At 44.7% G+C, this 18476-nt stretch overlaps 1 protein-coding gene across 4 annotated transcripts in view; it reads right to left on the minus strand.

The window, feature by feature from the left end:
* Positions 1–18172, minus strand: part of LOC147896164 (OVARIAN TUMOR DOMAIN-containing deubiquitinating enzyme 12-like) — a 55174-nt gene extending 37002 nt beyond the window's left edge. For 2 of the 4 annotated variants that reach the window (XM_087382409.1, XM_087382411.1), the window contains exons 1-5: positions 18050–18172; positions 17077–17409; positions 16749–16972; positions 15249–15322; positions 15074–15128 (exon numbers count right to left, since the gene is read on the minus strand). In XM_087382409.1, coding sequence (XP_087238535.1) covers positions 15074–15128; positions 15249–15322; positions 16749–16972; positions 17077–17347 — 624 coding nt within the window. In that variant the 5' untranslated portion in view covers positions 17348–17409; positions 18050–18172. Of the gene's footprint in view, positions 1–15073; positions 15129–15248; positions 15323–16748; positions 16973–17076; positions 17458–18049 lie in introns of all 4 variants that reach the window. The other 2 variants (XM_087382412.1, XM_087382410.1) reach the window with 2 other exon arrangements.
* Between the last annotated feature and the right edge of the window lie 304 nt (positions 18173–18476).

An 18476-nucleotide genomic window follows, 5' to 3' on the forward strand; every position in this document is an offset into this window, starting at 1 on the left:
GGACACAGGGCCAGGAAAGTACGGAGCAGAAGCAAGACATTCTGGGACAGATTGTGCAGGATCTAGGACATGGAGGCGCACTGTTTGCAGAGGCGCAGACATGGCAGGGAGTGCAGGCTCAGATCTGCAGCAAGGAATGTGACTGGCAGTGGGGAGGTGGCAGGCCTTTTATAGGCTGCATATTTGCCTTGAATGGAGGGCCAAAAACCCTGGAAGTTTGGGCCATAAAAGGCCTGAATTGTGAGCCCTTTAAGGGCAGTTTTTCCCAAGAAGACTGGGTCGGTTTTTTGTACAGACTCAGTCGGTTTTTGTACAGACTGAGTCGGTTGGCTGGCCAGGCCCTTGAGGGCTATATAAGGAGGCCATTCAGGCCTCATTTCAGCATCATCTGGAGCAGCAATTCCATCAGCAGAAGGAGCAGCAGCAGGGCTATCTTTGGGCCTACAGTCAGAAGGAGAAAGTAGTACCTTGTGCTGCAGACTTAGCTTGCAGGAAGCTGCCCACCTAGACTGGTTTCCAGACAGCAAGGTGGAGAAGATCATTCTAGACGGAAAGTCTACTCACGCTTGAGGTGGAGCACGCGGACTCTAGTCTAGAGATAGCCACAGCAGATAGGAGGACGACTTTTGTGGTAAGATCAGAGGACCACACCATTGGTGGGACTCTGGATTTGTCTCTTTTGTATTGTGTCCATAGTTGTGGACGGAAATATATTCTTTGGTGGTTTGTCTATCTGATTGGTTCATTGTCTATTGATGAGTCTGCACACCTATTGTATGCACATAAGTAAAGAAGTCTGTGATTCCACACCCACACCGCACACTGTGTGGGCTCCTGGGCATTACTATAAGTCTTCCGCTACGTGTACCCTCTGTTGGGTATTTTTCTAACAGGGAAGTCCCAGAGCGGAAGAGATGCAGATTCAGCTAGCGGGATCTTCTCAGAGGTTAGTACCTTGTTTGTTCTGTGTGTCTGTTGCTAGGTTAGTGATGAGTGCACCTGATAACATCCTATCTAAGCCCGCAGTAACGGGGTATACGGCCTTCAATGATACGGAGTTGATTAAAATGAAAGGGCAAGTGGCCAGCCATGATGTCATTGTGTTGTTTGACTCGGCGTCAACTCACAATGTGATTAACTCCAAGCTCGTGAAGAGGCTGAAACTAAAGACAAGTCCATCTGACTATGCGTATACAGTCAGGATGGCCGATGGAAGTTCAACTGAAGTATGGGACCAAAGGGTTACCCAGTTGGAGCTTCGGATTCAGGACTATGCTGAGAAGCTTGATTTTGAAATAACCAAGCTTGCTCATGCGGATATAGCCCTGGGAATGGCGTGGCATTCTAGGAAGAATCCAGCCATTGATTGGAAAAAGCACGTATATCAATTCAAGATGAATGATGTGCTTTATGTCTTGCGAGGGGAAAGAGAGATACCTCAAGGATCGTTGGTTTCCGTGATGGAAATCAGAAAGGCTCAAGTAGAGTTTTTGTACCTTTGCACAGCATCAATAGAGCCGGTGGATGATTCTTCGGCTAGCACTGATGTTATGCAAAGTGGTGAGATGGCCAAGCTGGCTAATCTTATAACAGAGGAGTTCTCTGAATGTTTTAGGGATGAACTACCTTATGGGTTACCTCCAGAGCGGAAAGTTCAGCATAAGATTGAACTGATCCCGGGGGCAGAACCTGTAAATAGACCTCCCTATAGGATGAGTTTTACTGAAGAGGCGGAGGTGCGTAGACAACTGGAAGAATACCTCAAGTTGGGGCAGATTCAACCAAGTTTCTCACCTTTTGCTTCGCCAGTGATATTAAAGAGGAAAAAGGATGATACGTTTCGCCTCTGTATAGATTACAGAGCATTGAATAATATCACTGTTAAGCACAGGTATCCGATGGCTCGGATTGATGATTTGCTAGATGCATTACATGGAGCCGTGATTTTCAGTAATATAGATCTCAAGTGCGGCTATCATCAGATCCGGATTAGAGCCGAGGATGTGCATAAAACCGCTTTCAAGGGCAGGTTTGGTCATTATGAGTTTTTGGTAATGCCCTTCGGACTTACCAATGCTTCAGCGACCTTCGTCATGCTTATGAACGATTTACTACGTCCGTATATCGGAAAGTTCGTAGTACATTTCATAGACGATATCCTAATATTCAGTAAGAGTGTTACTGAACATCGTGAACACTTAAGGATAGTGTTCAGTACTTTGAGAAAAGCCAGTCTTTATGTGAATAAAAAGAAAACTATACTGTGTATGGTTAGGCTCGAGTATCTAGGGTTCATAATTACTCCACAGGGGGTAGAAATGGATCCGAAGAAAGTGGCTGCGATACTAACTTGGCCAATCCCTCAGAGTCTGACCGCGTTGCGATCATTCTTGGGATTTGTCCAATTTTATAGAAGACATATCAAAGGATATTCCGGAATAGTGTCGCCATTGACTGATCTGACCTCAGATAAAGTACCTTTTGTTTGGAGACAGAATCAACAAGAAAGTTTTAACACCATAAAACAAGCTGTGGTCACAGGACCGGTGTTAAAAATAGTTGATCCCCAGAAACCGTTGTTCCTAGAAACCGATGCAAGTGGCAATGCGGTAGGAGCAGTCCTCCTTCAAGAGGGAAGGCCAGTAGCCTTTGAAAGCAAGAAGCTTTCTCCCTCTCAAAGGAATTGGCCAACTCATGAATTGGAGTTGTATGCAGTTATCCATGCTTTGAAAACATGGAGACATTATCTGTATGGTTCAAAGTTTTATGTGGATGTAGATCATGATACTCTGAAACATTTTTGTAAACAGCCTGACTTGAGGGGCCGCCAAGCTAGGTGGGCAGAGCTCATGCAGGAGTTTAATCTAACGATTCGGTACCGAAGAGGAAAAGACAATAAGATAGCTGATGCGTTGTCTCGCATTACGCACAACCTGAGTTTCACGGTATTAGAGAGTGCTCTAATGACCGAGATCAGAGAAACTCAGAAGGTGGACGAGTTTGTCCAGAGCTTATGGCCTAAAGCTCATGTGTTAAAACCCGGGGAAAGTGAAAAGGATGACCTGGCATCCAGAAAAGGCCAAACTTATGCAAGATATACCATAAGGGATGGTATGCTAGTTAGAAATGGCAAGGTTGTAGTACCTGGTCAGAATGATCTCAGGCAGAGAGTCATTCGACAATGCCATGATAGCCCGTGTGCGGGACATCCAGGAGTCGAGAAGACATATGATCTCGTGAAGCGAGATTTCTTTTGGCCAAAGATGAAAAAGCATATTCATGAATATGTGACACGGTGTTTCTCGTGTCAGGTAAGTAAGGCCGAGCGGGAGAAGTCACCCGGACTTTTACAGCCCTTGGAAATACCACTAAGTAAGTGGGAGAGCATTTCCATGGATTTTATTGTAGGGCTACCTGCAACACAAGGAGGGTATAATTCTATCCTTGTGGTGGTTGATCGTCTAACCAAGATGGCTCACTTCATTCGGACTAGAGAGTCTGTTAGTACCCCACAAGTGGCGGATTTGTTTATTAGACATATATTTCGTCTGCATGGATTGCCTAGATCCATAGTGTCAGACAGAGATGTCAGATTTACCGGTCATTTTTGGACAGCGGTATTTGAGACACTGAGGACTGAGTTAGGAATGAGTAGTGGGGATCATCCTGAGACGGATGGTCAGACGGAGAGAGTCAACCAGACTTTAGAGGATATGCTGAGGGCATATGTGTCATTGAGGCAACATACATGGGACAAGTGGTTGCCATTGTTGGAGTTTGCCTACAATGATAGGAAACATTCATCTACTGGGTTCAGTCCGTTTGAGCTGAACTATGGTTATAGACCAACCAATCCGACTATAGTTGGAGTACCTCAAAAAGTGCCTAGTGCCGCGAACTTTGTAGTTCAGATGCGGGAGATGCTAGCACTTGCGAGAGCTAATATCCGCCAGGCTATGGATAGAGCCAAGGTGTATGCGGATGAAAATCGGTCTATAAGAGTATTTGAAGAAGGAGAAAAAGTTTTTCTCAGAATTCCTTCGCACTCGAAGTCGTTGACTTCAGGAGAGTGTGCTAAGTTATCACCTCGATACTGTGGGCCGTGGTTAATTCTAAAGAGAATAGGCAGTGTAGCCTATAAATTAGAATTGCCACAGGGGTGTAAGGTGCACCCGGTTTTTCATGTTTCACGCTTAAAGAAATTTTTACATACAGGTGACTCACTAATCGAAGGTGTGGTTTTGTTTCAGGAGATAGAGGATATTGCAAGGCGCAAACCAACAAGAATCCTGGACCGAGGAACAATGCAAATACGAAATCGAAAGATACCCACGGTGTTGGTTGCATGGCATGGTCAGCCTCTATCCGAAGCTACCTGGGAATCCGTATATCAGTTGCGGAGAGTGTTCCCAGACTTTATCATCGAGGACGCTGATGTCTGAAGAGGGAAGGAATGTTACGCTCTAGCCGAGGTAGCATGACCTCGGAAGAATCAGTCGACATTTCCCTTAAAGGATCTATCTCTGTAATATATGTGTTTGCGCTTCATGTAAATGATCGGGAGGGATTTAATGTCAAGGTCCTAGGTGAGGGCTGATAGCACCAGACTAGATAGATCTAAGACCAAGGGCCTAGTGCCAAGATTGTGCCTAGGGGCAAGGAATTAAATGCATCCCAAGAGAGGGGTGAAAAGTTGCATTAGGAAGGCCCTATATAGATGACATGTGGCATCTAGATCTATCTAGGGATTTGGGGTTTGCTGAGGCTAGAGAGAGAAGAGAAGCTAATGATTCATGTAATTTTTGGTAACGTAGATCTCTGTCTCGCTCGTGAGCCTTAGCAAGAATTGGCTGGGAGGAGAATCATGGTGCTGCTCCCGTGATCTGCAGTAGAGGCTAGAATAGGAGAGTTTGACATGCTTCACATGCTTAATGTACTTCTGTCTATCCTTGCTGTAAATGAGGATATCATCAAAGAAAGCCAGCACGCATCTGAAAAGAAGTGGCTGCAATATCTTGTTCATCAGCACCTTAAAGGTGGCCGGTGCATTAGTCAATCCAAAAAGACATCACCTTGAATTCATACAAGTCCTGTTTTGTGTGGAAGGCCGTCTTGTGCTCATCTCCTTCGTTCACTCTGATTTGATGGTAACCAGACCTCAAATCTATCTTCGTGAAAAACTGAGTACCCTTGAGTTCATCCAACAGGTCATCTATCTTGGGGATTGGAAACACGTTCTTGATAGTGGCCTTATTTAGATCCCTCCAATCAATGCACACGCATTACGATCCATCTTTCTTCTTCACCAAAAGCACCAGGGAGGCGAAAGGAGAAGTGCTATGAGAGATGAAGTCCTTCTCAAGCGATTCCCGCACCTGTATTGCCACGTCCTCCCACTCAACCTTAGAGAGACAGTATGGAGCTTTGTGTAAGAAATCCTAGATTTACTATATTTAGAAATGTGCTAAGGAACAGAAAGGAGACTGAGATAGCAGAGAACAAGGAATAATTATATTGCTTGAATATCTGTAGGGTAGATGTTGTGTCATCCATACAATTGGGCCTCTCTTATATAGAGAGTGAAGAGTCACACATGAAAAGGTGTGTACTCCAAAGGGTATGTGCATGAAGAGGTGTGCCCCCCTTGTGAAGGGTGTGACCCTTGATGAGGGGGTACATTACAATAGGAATGTCTCTTCATTAGAATGTCTCTTGTGAAGGGTTATGCCTTATTAGGAAGTGTCCCGTCGAAAGGGCAAGAGTTGTGCCTCTGTAAGAAATCCTAGATTTACTATATTTAGAAATGTGCTAAGGAACAGAAAAGAGACTGAGATAGCAGAGAACAAGGAATAATTGTATTGCTTGAATATCTGTAGGGTGGATGTTGTGTCATCCATACAATTGGGCCTCTCTTATATAGAGAGTGAAGAGTCACACATGAAAAGGTGTGTACTCCAAAGGGTATGTGCATGAAGAGGTGTGTACCCCTTGTGAAGGGTGTGACCCTTGATGAGAGGGTACATTACAATAGGAATGTCTCTTCATTAGAATGTCTCTTGTGAAGGGTTATGCCTCATTAGGAAGTGTCCCGTCGAAAGGGCAAGAGTTGTGCCTCTTAGGAAGTGTCCCGTCGAAAGGGCATACCCTTCCACAAGTGTCCATTCATCAAACCATCCATAAGTCTAGAAATAGAGAAAGGAATACGTCACAGATCGTGACATCCCCTCCCACTCAAAAGAAGACCCTGGTGGAGATAATGAACTGATGTAGAAAATATTACGGTAAATTCTGAAAATACTGCTGTAAAATGTCAGGGTACTGCTGTAATTACGTCTTCATCAGACTGCCAAGTAGCGTCGGAGTCGTCCAGATCTCGCCAAAGAACAAGGAATTCCGTGATAAGTCGATGTCGAGTCTCACGCTGTCGATGGTCCAGAATACGCTCAGGAATAAGGAGAACATAATCGTCTTCGATTTCTGGGACATAATCACCTGCAGGAGGAACTGCTTCATCGCCTGGAATGTACGTCTTTAGCCAAGAAATATAAAATGTTGGATGGATTTTACCCCATGATGGTGGTAATTCCAATTTGTAACTTAAAGGTGAATTTTTCTTGACGATCCGGAAAGGTCCATAGTATCTTGGTCGCAACTTAGGAATCACAGACTTAACCGTCTTATAGCGATGTGGGGCTACAAATAATAGCACCATGTCACCAGTGTTAAATTCCAGGTGACGTCTATGTTTGTTGGCAGACCGTTGATACCGCTCTTGCGCTTTTCGCATATGATCCCTGACTTGCAGTAGAATGTCTTGCATTTCTTGAACCAATTGATCACCTAGGGCCACTCGATGTTGAAGTACAAAATTCGTTGGTACAATCGGAGTGTGTCCATAAGCTGCTTGGAATGGAGTCATGCTGATAGCACTATGGAAAGAGTTATTATAAGCAAACTCAAGGAGTGGTAGATACTCTTCCCAAGCTGCTAGGCGTGACTGAACATAATGTCGAAGCATTTCTTCCAGAACTTGGTTGACTCTTTCAGTCTGGCCATCTGATTCTGGGTGGTAGGCTGAACTGAACAGTAGAGTTGTTCCCAAAGATTCGAACAGGGAAATCCAAAAGTGACTGATAAACTTAGGATCTCTGTCGGATATGATATTCTTGGGCAATCCATGGTGTCGGAAGATGTGTTGTATGAAAAGTTTGGCTATGTCCGGAGCCCGTGCACTGCTTTTGCAAGCAACAAAGTGTGCCATTTTGGACAAGCGATCAACAATTACCATAATCTGAGTGTTACCTCTGGAGGATCGTGGTAGTGTTGTAATGAAATCCATGGAAATACTTTCCCACCTTTCAGTTGGAACTGGAAGAGGCTGAAGAAGTCCTGTTGGAAGTCGTCGGCTTGCTTTCATTTGTTGACAAGATAAGAAAGATGTAACCATTTTGATGACATCGCTTTTCATCTGAGGCCAGTAGTATGTTGCACTGAGTAACCGATAAGTCTTATTGATGCCTGGATGGGCAGCATAAGGAACTACATGATGCTCTTTTAACAAAAGACGTCGAACATCCTTGTCATGTGGTACACAGACGCGATCTTGATAATACAGAAGGTCGTCCGTATAAGAATAGGAAGAGCAAATCTTTTGTTCGGAAGTCGAAGGTTGATCTTTTGAAAGAACCTGGACTGCTGTGCCGAAGTCTTTATCATTGAAATACTTTCCTTTGAATGAATTCGGAACATCCACAGATAATGTAGAGATTACCATGGCTGATGCTAGAGGTAACCTGCTGAGAGCATCTGCAACTACATTGCTTAGTCCTGGAATGTACTCAATGGTCATGTGAAAGTTAGCCAGAAACTCAACCCAGTGTGCTTGTCGAGCGTTCATGACTGGCTGAGTAAAGATATACTTTAAAGAGTGATGGTCTGTTTTGACCACAGAGTCGGCTCCCATGAGATAATGTTTCCAAGAGCGATAAGCATGTACAACAGCAAGAAACTCCTTATCATAAACCGGATATCGGGTTTGGATATCAGAATGTTTATGGCTGTCAAAAGCAATAACTATGCCTTCTTGCATCAAGACTGCTCCTGTAGCGATGTCGGAAGCGTCGGTCATGACCTCAAATGGAAGGTTTGGGTCAGCAATAGCCATAACTGGTGTGGTAGTGAGTGCTTGCTTGAGTTGTTGGAAACTATACTCTGTTTCGGAAAGCCACTGAAAAATTGTTGTGCTTTTCAATAATTCGGACATAGGAGCTGCGATTTCGGAAAACTGATAGACCTTTGTATGGTAGAAGTTTGCCAATCCGAGAAAAGAGCGGACATCATGAACATTCTTAGTAGGCCAGTTTCGGATTACCTCGACCTTCTTGGGATCCACAGAGATACCTTGAGCTGAAATAACATCCCAAATATTCAAGTTGGGTCTTGAAGAACTCACTCTTCTCAATGTTGATGTAGAGAGAATTTGCGCGGAGAACTTCAAAAACTTGGTGAAGATGTTGTTTGTGCTCATGTAGGGATCTGCTGAAAACGAGTATGTCATCGAGGTAAACGATGACGAACTTATCGAGGAAAGGCTTGAAGATGTCGTTCATTAGTGCCATGAATGTGACCGGGGCATTGTTTAACCCAAAAGGCATGACCAAACATTCATAGTGTCCATAATTTGTTCGAAAAGCTGTCTTGTACTCACGGTAGTAGAGGAGACACCAACAAAGGACCCTCTTGAATACCTCAACCAATCTTTTTTCCAGCCCTACCTGGATATTTTTCCACAGGAATTGCCAAAGCAGTTACCACCTCGACGACCAGTGGATCACCCAATCGAACTTATTCCCGGCAGTAATCCACCGTCGAAACCTCCTTATCGGATTTCTTACACTCAAAATGAAGAAATCCAAAGACAGGTCACCGAACTACTCGACAAAGGTCACATTCGGCCCAGTCGCAGCCCTTTCGGATCTCCTGTACTACTTGTGGAAAAAAAGAATAAGTCGATGCGCCTCTGCATCGACTACCGAGCCCTCGACAAGATCACTATAAAAAACAAGTATCCAATGCCTCGCATCGATGACCTCTTCGATCAACTTCTACACGCAACACAATTCTCAAAGATTGATCTTCGTTCAGGTTATCATCAAATTCAAGTCTTTACTTGACGTTTACAAACCCACTTCTTTACTTGTACGGCAGAGGCAACTGGGGTTAAAGGAGAGTCCCTAAAACCAATTAGCTCAATAAGTTTTCCCTCGTGGACAAACTGGATAGTATGGCTGCGAAAACTGATTGATGGATCATAGTCGTAGAGCCACTGTTGTCCAAGTATGACATCGTACCGAGAAAGAGGCATGATGTCGAAGTTCAACTTGTCCGTATAATGTTGGATGCGAAAAGACAAGTTTTTGATTCTGGTGTTGCACAAGAAAGTAGTTCCATTTGCGAGTTCAATCTGATAGTCCATGAGACTAGGACTGGTGGTCAACCGAAGTTTGTCGACCACAGAACTGGCTAGGAAATTATGAGAACAGCCACTGTCGATGAGGATGGTGACCGTTGTTCCACGAATCGATCCTTGAACACAAAGTACTTGAGTTGCTAGGGAAGATTCGGGGTTGCTGGCAAGGCTCAGGTGGATGGTATTCGCCATTCGAACAGCTTTGCCTTTCTTGTCTTGTGCTGAGGTAGCATCTTCTTTTTGGGAAGTGCTAGGTTCCATATTGGAATTTTGCTTTGGTCGCTTGGGACAATCGAACCATCTATGGTCGCCTGTACAGATGGTACAAAGTCCTTTTGAGCTAGAGTTGTTCTTCTTGTCAGTGGCCGCACCTTTATGTTGGGGATGTCGGTAATGACTTTGTGAAGAAGAAGAAGCGCGATCCTTGGGGAAGTGCTTCTGTTGGAATCCAGCAAATGATTTATGAGGCTTCTGGGGATCTTGAGACTGTCGCTGACCTTGATTACCGAAGTTTTTTCGAAACCTGGTGTTATCTTGAGGGCGAGCACCTTTGGCCATAGTAGAGTTCTACTCTGCTTCCCTGTGTTTAGGAAATCTGTAATGCGCTCTGCGTAAGCAATAGCGCCATCTATGGTGGTGATGTTTGCTTTAAGAACATCAATGCGTAACGAGGGACTTAGGCCTGAGATGAAAGCCTGAAGGCGATCATCCTCAGTTAAACCATCAATCTCCAGCACCAATGTGGTGAACTAAGAGATGTAGGAAGACAGGGAGCCCGTTTCCTCAAACTGTCGGAGTTTTGAACGTGCTTGGAAGTCCGCATTGGCAGGTATAAACTGCTTACGGAGCACGTGTTCAAAACGTTCCCATGTTAACACGCTTTTTCCGTCCTTTAAGCATCTTTGCCACCATAGAAATGATGTATCCTTCAGGAGGGAGGCTGCCAAGGCGATCTTTTTGCCTTTAGTGAGGTCAACAGTGTCAAAATACATGCGCATTTTCGCGAGCCATTGGTCAACTGTTCAGCGATTGCGTTGACCAGTGTAGGCTTCCGGAAGTTTGACGTCAAGTCTTTTAGTTTTGGAAGCTTGAAGTAATCGGTAGAGGGCACGTAGATCAGTGTTTTCTACCTCTGGTGGGAATGAATCCGTATAGTCGTCTGGTTGCGTCACGTCATCCTCTGTATATGCGGTACTTCGAGAATCTTGAAGTTGTTGAACTTTCTGGACCAAGTCGGAGATGCTGTCCTGAAGCTGGGATATTTGAAGTTGCAATAGTGATTCGCCTTGTACGTTGACTTCACGTGTCTTTTTTGGACTTGATTCTTTGATCTTTGGAGAGGCTTCACGCGAGCGGTGCGACATATCGGAGATCCCTGTGAGAAAAATGCGAACTTGCGCTCTAAGGTTGTACCATTCCTGGAAGAGGGTTCGGGCTGCTCCCTGAGGTTGCTCATGTTGTAGGGGGCAAGCGAGGCAAGATGGAACCACCCGTGGAAATTTGGTAAGGGAGGTCCTGTCTGAGGTAACACTGGTGATGCTGAAAGTGGTGTTACTGCTCGTGATAGGACAGGGGTAGGTAGCAGAGTCCACGGATCTGAAAAGGGATAAGGAGCTGCTGTCGGAAGTGGAGGATATCCAGGAGAGGGAGTGCCTTCAGAGTGTAAATACTGACTTGGAGAAGGTACAACCTGTAGAGGAGGATATCCGGGAGCTGAAGGAGGTGGAGAGTACCCTGGAGATGCCGAAGGTGAGGGGTAAAATTCTCTCCAAAAATGAACAGCAAACTCCTGAGGAATATCGTGTTCCGGATATCTTCGTGTCTCGTGGAACACAACCTGTACTGTGCTGAGGAAATAATGTAACTGAGGTGCCTCACGCAGAAGGTAGAGGATGTGGTCCAAGTCACTAGGAGGGCACGTGACACAGAAGACCCAAGATGCAAAGGCTCCTAAATGGGCTGGCTGTGCAATTTGAACACGATATTGTGTGGTAGCTGATGCCTGAGGTGTCCTTGAAAGGGCAGGTGAATTACCAGGGGCTTCCATGCTTTAAGGTGGATTCTTTCATTTGCTGTAATTTGTTAAAAGGAAAAGAATCCTTAAAAGCAGATTGGAAAGACTCCACCTGGCAATAATTTAATCTGCCAAGTTGTTGCATGGAAGAAGGCTGCAAATCGGTGTCCGGAGATCCATGGTGCAATGGTTTGCGAGGAGCGATCGATACTTGTCTGGTCCGGCTGTCAACAGGCTGTCTTCATCGCGCGAGGAGCTGCAACTGGTGCTTGATTTGGCAGGACCCAATAAATGGCGAAACAAGGGGCTGCAGGCTGTCAATGGCGAGGCTCTAGCATGTGTGTGCAGGGCTGGTCGTACAGAATGGCGCAGGGCTGTGGGAAGGACAGCGTAGGCTGGCTGTACGGCAGTAGGCTGGCTGCAGGGCTTGCGTAGGCTTGTACGGCAAGGGCAAGGGCTGGCTGCAGGGCTTGCGCAGGATTGTACGGCAGGCTTGTGCAGGCTGTACGGCAGGCTGGCGGGTGGTACGGCGCAGGCTGGAAGGCAGAATGGCAAGGGCTTGCGCAGGGCTGTACAGCGAGGTGATGGCTGGCCGTACGGGCTGACGCAGGTGGTACGGAAATCCGTACGTGCAGTTTTTTGTTGGAGAAGAGGCGACTTTTCGTTGGGGCTGCCTAATGGGTTAGTTGCCCCAAAAATTAAATGGGGGGTTTAGTTAACCCTAGGTAGCTAGGGTAATCCTAGGGGTAGGGGATGGGTTTATTTTCTTCCCTTTTTACCCCTCTAGGTACCCTTTTGTAGGTACTTGGGGCCTAAAAGGTGTGCCTATTCGAAGGGGTGTGACCCTTGGAATAGGTGCACCTTTTTATGAAGGGGTATGTCCCTATTGTCAAAAGGGGTGTGACCTTGCATGAATAGGTATGTCCTTTTGTCCACGATGGGGTATGTCCCATGAGTGAGGAGTTGAGACTCGTCACCAAAAGGTGTGTCCCATGGTGGAAAAGGTGCGTCCCTTGGTTTTGGGACAGCCCAAGCACCTGAAAAGACATGATTTTTGTCGTGTCCATTCACATCAACTTGTGATGTGAGGGAGATGGAGAGGCCATAGATGACTTTAGGCCGGGTGGGCGTTTAAAAATTTTACGCTCATCCTCTCCATCTCTTCCATGCACAATGTGCACGGATGTCCTTCTAGCGGAAAAGATGTATCAAGTCACGCTAGAAGGAGGGGGGCATTTCCTACAGGCAGGAGCGAATTTTGCTCTGATACCACTGTAAGAAATCCTAGATTCACTATATTTAGAAATGTGCTAAGAAACAGAAAGGAGACTGAGATAGCAGAGAACAAGGAATAATTATATTGCTTGAATATCTGTAGGGTAGATGTTGTGTCATCCATACAATTGGGCCTCTCTGGTATAGAGAGTGAAGAGTCACACATGAAAAGGTGTGTACTCCAAAGGGTATGTGCATGAAGAGGTGTGTACCCCTTGTGAAGGGTGTGACCCTTGATGAGAGGGTACATTACAATAGGAATGTCTCTTCATTAGAATGTCTCTTGTGAAGCCTCATTAGGAAGTGTCCCGTCGAAAGGGCAAGAGTTGTGCCTCTTAGGAAGTGTCCCGTCGAAAGGGCATACCCTTCCACAAGTGTCCATTCATCAAACCATCCATAAGTTTAGAAATAGAGAAAGGAATACGTCACAAATCGTGACACTTTGTTTATGGGCTTACTTGCCAGGCTCTAGAACATTGGCATGATACACATCCCTCTTGGGAGGCAATTGGGATGGCATATCAGCAAAGAGGAATCTCTTGAAAGCTTACTGGGGTGAAGCCGTGAACCCTGCCGTTCACATCCTCATGATATCTCATTTACGGGTTTTTGGTTCTAATGCATTTGTTCATGTGCATAAAGATGAGTAGACGAAGCTTGATTTCCATAGCCGAAGATGTATCTAAACTGAAGTGTCAAGGCTCAAGGGAGAGCCAACATAACAAAACCCTAGGACTAACTACCCTAACTGGACTAAGTGTCCTAATTGACCTAGATGGTACATAAACTAATTGTACCAATAGTCCTAATTGACTATAACTAGGCCTACAAGGCTCATACCAAGGTATAAGTGGCATCTATGGTTAGCCCATTAGATGGCCTACAGCTTGTGTAGACAGTAATCCTTTACAGATGCCGCTCTTCAACACCTGGGCTGTCTAGGATTCACTGGGAAAGAATAGAAACTTCACATAAATGATTCCTAATAGGGGAGTTAGGGATTAAGGCACAGACACCCTACCCCATCCTACTGGCTGAAACATGTATGATACCTCTAGAAGGGGAAGCATTGTGTCAATTCATGGCTTACCTCAACAAAGTTGAGATGATGGACACCGACAGGATACCACTCAAAGCGATGGAAGCTACACAAATCACAGGTTGGTATATGAAGTGGATGGAATCATGGGGTATAACAACAGCTGATATACCAGAAGATGCATGTGAAATAAGAGAGATTGTGACACAAAAAATGATACAGAAACTATGGCAAAACCCAAGAACAAAAATGCAGTTTTATAAGCAAGAAGTTAACTCAATGGACAGCTGTGGAATGCAGAAATATCTCAGGGAAGACATATCAACGTTTAAAAGACATCTAATCTGCAAAATCAGAACTAGTTCACATGATCTCGAGGTAGAGAGGGGTAGATGGGTCCCTAGAGATGAAAGAATCAGCAAAATCTGCCCCACAAGAGAGGTAGAAAACGAGCAGCACGTACTCATGAGATGTAGACCATATGTGCACATTAGAGAAGGCTATGGGGGAAGCAGAGATATTAAAAATCTGCTGGAACAGCCAGCCAAAAAGCTAGAAAGCTACTTAAAAGAGATTTTGGAACATCACAACAAGGTAGGGGGTTCTTTGTCTCCCAGCAACGGTACGTTCATGAGCTGTTGGAAGCATTCCAGATGGAGAACTGTAAGCCTGTCTCCTCTCCAATGGATCCTAACACAAAGTTATCTCAACATGATCCCAGCGAGCAGTGGATGTACCATTGTACAAGAAACTGATTGGTTCCTTGATCCGGCTCCTCAACACCTGCGTGGATCTCAGTTTTCCAGTAGGGCTATTGTGATCCTTTATGCAGACACCTCTGAAGACCCATTGCGATGCGGGTATGTGGATTCTCAGGTATCTACAGGTACGAGAGATCGATGACTTTTCTATCTGGCAGGTGAGACTCAAGCCGGTATGGAAAAAAATTTGAAACCCGTAACGTACTTTAAATACCATACCTAAATGTGGTTTTGGAAGTTTGGGTCAACCCTGGTCTTACGTCCTCTCTATCTAAAGCTTCCAACTGCGACTCGAACTCAGGTCATAGGAAGTGTTCCTAGAATTTCTTTTTGAATTCCGGCCAAGACTTTGACATCATATCCCTTACCTTTCTAAAGATCCTAAACAATATCCAGAATCAAATTTTCAGATTTCTGGAATGTTTTACATTTGATTATGTTTTGCAAGTGCATCCAAAGTACTAAAACTTCATGATTATAAGACACGTGCCGTGTTGTTTTGTAGTTGAAGCTACCTGACAGTTACCATCACCATCAACTTTAAGCTCGGTCAAACCGTATAGCTTTAACCTGGAACCAGCCATCATAAACGAAGAAAAGTTTATGACCAAGTCTAATGTTCATTATATAAAATCCTAGCTCTTTCACCGGGGGAATAACTAAACCTGCCCATCCAACGAAAGAGAATACCTGTCGAGCAACCGTTGGTGGGCAGCTGATGCATCATCAGAAGTCGGTATTTCTCCATTAATCCTTGGTACATGCTGCAAAAGCAAAAGAATCCTTTTAGATATTCAAAAATAAAATCTTTATAATCCACATAGGATCATCCTTGGATAAAAGCAGTACCACATCCTAAATGCACATCAAATTATCACAAATGAAGCATTCAATACAACTGGAAATGGTAATAGACCTCCATATCTCAAGACCTTGCCCAAAGCACATCGAGATAAAGGTCACACGCTTATGAAGATAAAGGCCTTTATAACATTCTGTAGGCACGCAAGCATGCATTTCTAAAAAAGTGAAATGCAATGAAAAATTAATCTGAAACTTGGAATAGTATGCGTGATGATATCAAGAACACATAAGCCAGTGGAACCCTGGCAATTTTCAGCTCACCTTTTTGTATGGAGATCTTTAGCATCCAAGAAAATAAGAACAGAAAAGCCCACCTCCCAAAACAAACATCACACAACGTAAAATATGCCGCCATTAGCTCACAAAAGTCACCCACAATGACACCGGCTCCATTTCTGCATCTCAAAAATGTGCCAGCATGACATCATTCACAGCTTCATCAACTGCTGAACCATGATCTCTATCATTATATAAACATACATTCTTCCCTTGAGATAATGAGATATGGCACATGAGCCAGGGAATACACACACAAACATATGTTGCATGTATATAGATATATATACATACATGCATATATATGTACGTATGTATGTATTTATTTCTAGCAAGCTCCATGCAGGAGGCAGAGTTGGTCCTAATAAAAACTAGTCCTTAATCAAGATACCATGTGAGGGTTTTATTCTGTTTCATGTTGTTTGACACCCACAAGTCGACAAACCATCAGCTCCCGTATTGCAACAGGAAAACTTGCTAGGCAATAGTATTGCATCCTAGCCCACTCCCCAACAATGGATTATAGCATGTTGATCTTCAAGGCACGTATAGGTTGCTCAGGGGAATTCCAGAGCCCCGCTTCTCAATTTTGAGAATATGGCACAAGTAACATTGGTAGACACTCGCACCAAATGGACCATTTCATGCTTGACCAAAGGGCGCCAGCTAGTAATCAGCTCATAGTAGGTAATGGTCAGCCCACTAAATACAATTACTTTGAACTGCCTCCATCGCTGTTCAAGAGTATCCTAAGCTCTTGAATATGAAACAGTAAGAAATAACATTGTTCTAGTATAAGGAAAACTCAAGCCTATCCAAAACAGCTAAACCTTCTTACAAACTAACAACCCTCTATTCCTGCCACTCAAAAAAAATTCTCCTCGTGTCAGATACAGATGGATCATTAGTCACTTATCCCAAGGAAATTACTATGGACGTCATCCTTGAAAAAAGAAACCTTAACCTTTTCTGTGACCAGACACATGCAAGCAGTACACGTTGAAAATTCAAAGACAAAACCAATCCCAGACAAATGTTTCCACAAGTTACCGGAATTGAATCCATGTGGTGTAATCGTTTCCCAACTTCTCCATCATAGGTGCCAAAATCTTCTGACAATTCTGGTACACCACCATCGTCACTGTCTGGTCCTGAATCATCGTCATAATTGGAATCGTAGTCCACATTGTGAGCTGCTTCTCCAGCTGGCCATGGATCTGATGTCACCAGCCCATAGTTGTTCAGTATCTCACATGCTTTACAATTGCTCTCGTCTGTCCATTCATTTACCGATGATATTACTAGATAATTGAAACAATCAATCAGTTTCCCTTTCTATAACTTCTTAAGAGCTCAGAATTTGAAGCGAAGCATATACCTGTGCTGGGTGCTGACCAATCGCGCCAGTCCTGTGCCCTTTCAGATCCCTCTGCAGCTTGTGATAACTCTTCTTGAAGTGCATGTGCAATTACTTCATCATTTTCAACAGAGCTATAGCCTCTTACCGGGTAAGATTCTCCAACCTGAACAAACTCAGTTCGTGCAGCATCATTCATTTGAACACTGGTCCTGCCGACACCTGTATTTGAAAGGCCTTCTAGCAAGTCATGCAGGCCCCATCTCACTAGAAGTGGATCGTCTGTAACCATCTTTTCCAATCAGAGACCTTTAGTAGTCCAAAAAACTGTAGCTTCAAGTGGCAAGTATGATTCTGCATCCAATGTTGAAACCAGTTGCACTGAAGAAACTTTGGAAAGACCTGTAAATGCAGGCAAACAGCAAATGAAAGGCTTTAAAGAGGGATGCAAGAGAAGACAAACAGAATCATGCCCACAGTGCAAAATCCACGAGTCTATTCAAAAGTTGGACTAGCGCACTTAATAAGACTGGAGAGAGTATGCCACTTATTATTGATTTAGTGGAGACTGCACACTTTATTCTGAGCATCACACTTTGGTGAAGAGTGCATACAAATTACTAATATTTGAGGGGCCTTTGAACCGTTGATCACGCAAAGGAACAATCACATATGCAAAGCCTTGCCTGGAACGTACTCCGTACTAAAACCAGAAGCAAGGTCGAAACACAATGAAAGACCTAAGACAGAGAATGAATAAAAAAGGCGGAGAAAGTTGGAAAAGGGAGAGTGGTGCTTCTCTACGGTATCGGTCTGGTGAAAGTGCGATTAAAATTTGCTGCGAAAGGATGAAAGGAGGCATGTTTCTTCGTTCCAGGGCGGGCTAGATTGTCTGAAAGGAGGAAAAGGGGGTGGGGGGTAGATTGCCTGAAAGAGAAGGGGGAGAAGGGGAAGCGATACGGAGGAGATTGAAGGGGAGGTTAGGGCAACAAACCTGGAGAGAGATTGGTGGCGATGGAGCTCTCCGGAGATGGAACGACAGAAAACTTGCGCAGAAACAACGAAAAACTGCACAAAACAGAGATGATGAAATGAAGTCTTAGAAGAGAAGAAGAAGACGAAAGGTATCCCAAAAGATTTCATGCTGACGTGTCATCGCCTTTTACTCGGCCCGCCCGCCCCAACACGTATCCCTCGCTGACGTGGCATCCGACGCGGCAGCCCCGCCCTTCGGCGCTGACGTGGCGCCCAACGCGGCATCTCGCACCACGTGTCCCCCCTCTCATTCCTTGGGAATTCGAAGCGTTTTGTGCACGCCGCCTTGTTTGTGGGGAGGGCCCCATGGGTCCAATTTTTTAACCCCTCTTTCATGGGTCCTCCGTCCCCCCCACCCGCAAATCCTCACGCAACCAATCGTGCTT

Source organism: Dipteris shenzhenensis, chromosome 12, assembly GCF_047967505.1.
Source record: "Dipteris shenzhenensis isolate YYH24624 ecotype China chromosome 12, Dip_SZ_1.0, whole genome shotgun sequence".
Lineage (NCBI taxonomy): Eukaryota > Viridiplantae > Streptophyta > Polypodiopsida > Gleicheniales > Dipteridaceae > Dipteris > Dipteris shenzhenensis.